This window comes from Euphorbia lathyris, chromosome 8 (genome assembly GCF_963576675.1).
Source record: "Euphorbia lathyris chromosome 8, ddEupLath1.1, whole genome shotgun sequence".
NCBI lineage: Eukaryota > Viridiplantae > Streptophyta > Magnoliopsida > Malpighiales > Euphorbiaceae > Euphorbia > Euphorbia lathyris.
In genome coordinates this window covers 64,122,419-64,124,786 of record NC_088917.1, presented here as the reverse complement: position 1 = coordinate 64,124,786, position 2,368 = coordinate 64,122,419, and the positions used below count along the sequence as shown (strand labels likewise).

Here is a 2,368-nt window from a genome sequence, read left to right as displayed (position 1 = left end):
GAACACTAAGGAGTTGACGCCAGAGAAGAAATGACAGGAGAAGGAAAGAACAACTTTCGAATTTTGAAAGAACAACTTTCGAATATCCAGACAAAGACGAAGAGTCCCCTATAACATGTGAAAAGACCCTAAAGGGCTCTTGCCAAACTAAAGGGGAGGCATGTGATGATCCGCGAAGCCAAAACGGGCCGAATCATAAACACGGGCCCAATCTACACTTAGACCCATGGTCCAAGATCAAACGGGCTCCGAATAAAGGGAGCGGGTAAAGCGAATAACCACCCCGACATCCTAAACGGAGCATTAAAACTCCCACTCAAACACGTTTGTTGCCACGTAAGGGACGTGGCCTAGAAGGAGTAACCGCCCTCGGCGGTTACTTCAGAACACTTATAAAAAGCCATAAGGCCAGAGGGGGAGGTACGTTTTCATATTTTTCCAGCAATACTATTATCAATTTACCAACCCTCCTACAAAAACTGACTTGATCGTCGGAGAGTTTTCCCGGAGATCCTGTCTCCGGTTCTGTTTTGCAGGTAACTACGGTGGAGATCATCTAATCGGATCCAGCAAGTTATCAGATAGGCTTCCGAACAAGAACAACCGAATTGATCACATCATTTTTAGGATGAAAGATGGAAAGAAGCTGAAATCCAGCTAAGTCCTTCTCATCAATACATGGGTAAAGAAAAGCTCTAGCTCCATCTGCACTTCTCACAAGTAAAACACCACCCTCTTTCATATATTTCCTTATGTGTTCAATAATCTTAACTTTCTCTTCTTTGCTCATCCCAACCAAGGCTGCCAAGAATATGCAATCATATTCTTTCAGCTTGTCTTTCACTTCCATTATATCACATGTCACAAACTTCATTCTCTTCTCTAGATCATCATCTGAATTCACAATTTGTCTAGCCACATCATTGGCTACCTCATCAATGTCATAGTTATCAAAATGAGATGATTTAAGATGATGTGTAGCCATTACAAAAGAAGTTAAAGGCATTGGACCTGAACCCACAAAGGCTACTTTATTAGGCTTCAAAACCCCATTTTCAGCTAGGATTCTGTATTCCATGTGTGCTAACTTCACATAGTTCCCATAGTATGGGAACAGATTAAGATTGTTCATGGGTTGAGGAGTTTTGATCAACAAGGATGCAAATTCAAGCTCCAGAAGAGCTTCAGCACGACCGGCGAGATCGATGAGCGTTTTTCGCATTTCTTGTTCCTCATGGGACAAGGAGTTGATGTTTAAGGATGAAGGTAGAATACATAGTTTTACAAGGTGTGAAAAGAGGCTATTAACCTGCTTTGAAGGCCTTAAAGAATCAAGTTTCGATATGCCATCGTATACTTGCTTGATGTGAGCTATGAGATGCTCAGCTGGAATTTGGGTTTCAATGTTGGTGTTTTGTAAAGAAGCCATTGATGATTGATGTTGATAAAAAAAAATACTATGCAATATTGTAATAAGATTAATTTGTGTTGGTGCTTGTGTTGGCATTGTTTGCTATAGACGTATTTATAGCAGTATATGCAGCTTCATTTTGCACTAAGAAAACTGTGAGGATTTAGAAAAAAAATATATAATAACTACAATTCTGTATCAGGCAATAATTAGGTGAAGCAGGGTGTTTCATGCCATCAGATCCATTTAAATACGTAGAATATAAAATAGTATTGCTACATATGATTATTATAAGCTTAAATTTAACTTGTTTTAGTTTCAAATAATATTAATAGCTAGAAGGTTGGCCAGAACCCTATACTATTTTTTTAACAGAAAAATAGTATCTTCATAAACTACAGGTGCAAGCTATTCTGAAAAATCATAAAAATTAAACACCTAGTATAAGAAAGAGCGTTTCAAGCTACCAAATGAGCTGCTCTATTCGTTAAACGAGCGACAAAATCCATTTTAAATGCTTTATCTAACATTAATTGCTTAGAGTCTTCAATTTAGCATCTGTTTCAAAGGCAAGTTTATCCATATCGTTGTCAATAGCCCACAAACTTTGGGATTCAATTCACCAATCAGTTAATAATAATTTTTAATGTAAATTTTTATTGAGATGTGTTATTTGCCTAAATCTTTGCGACTTGAGAGTGGATACTTACCTAAACTTTTTGTAGCTAAAAACCTATGAAGTACCCATAAGGATACGCATACTGATACAGGTATACGGGTATACAGGTACGGAAAATGTGGTATTTTTTTCTTCCTAGATCTCAGTGGGGGGCAAGTGCCCCAATTTACCTCACTTTATATTCGTCCCTGATCTCCGCGTATCTCCAGTGTATCCTTGTATATCTCCTAATTAAAAAAGAAAAAGAAAAAAGGAGATATTGTCTAGCCGTATCTGGT

General features: G+C 37.9%; 1 protein-coding gene across 1 annotated transcript; it reads right to left on the bottom strand.

The window, feature by feature from the left end:
* Positions 1-577: 577 nt before the first annotated feature.
* LOC136202295 (nicotianamine synthase-like) lies at positions 578-1,429 on the bottom strand. Its single transcript, XM_065992817.1, has one exon. The coding sequence runs from the start codon at positions 1,427-1,429 to the stop codon at positions 578-580; it is 852 nt and encodes a 283-aa protein (XP_065848889.1).
* Positions 1,430-2,368: the final 939 nt, after the last annotated feature.

Coding starts and splice junctions, on each gene's coding strand:
- LOC136202295 (XM_065992817.1), bottom strand. CDS start 1,429: ATGGCTTCTTTACAAAACACCAACATTGAAACCCAAATTCCAGCTGAG.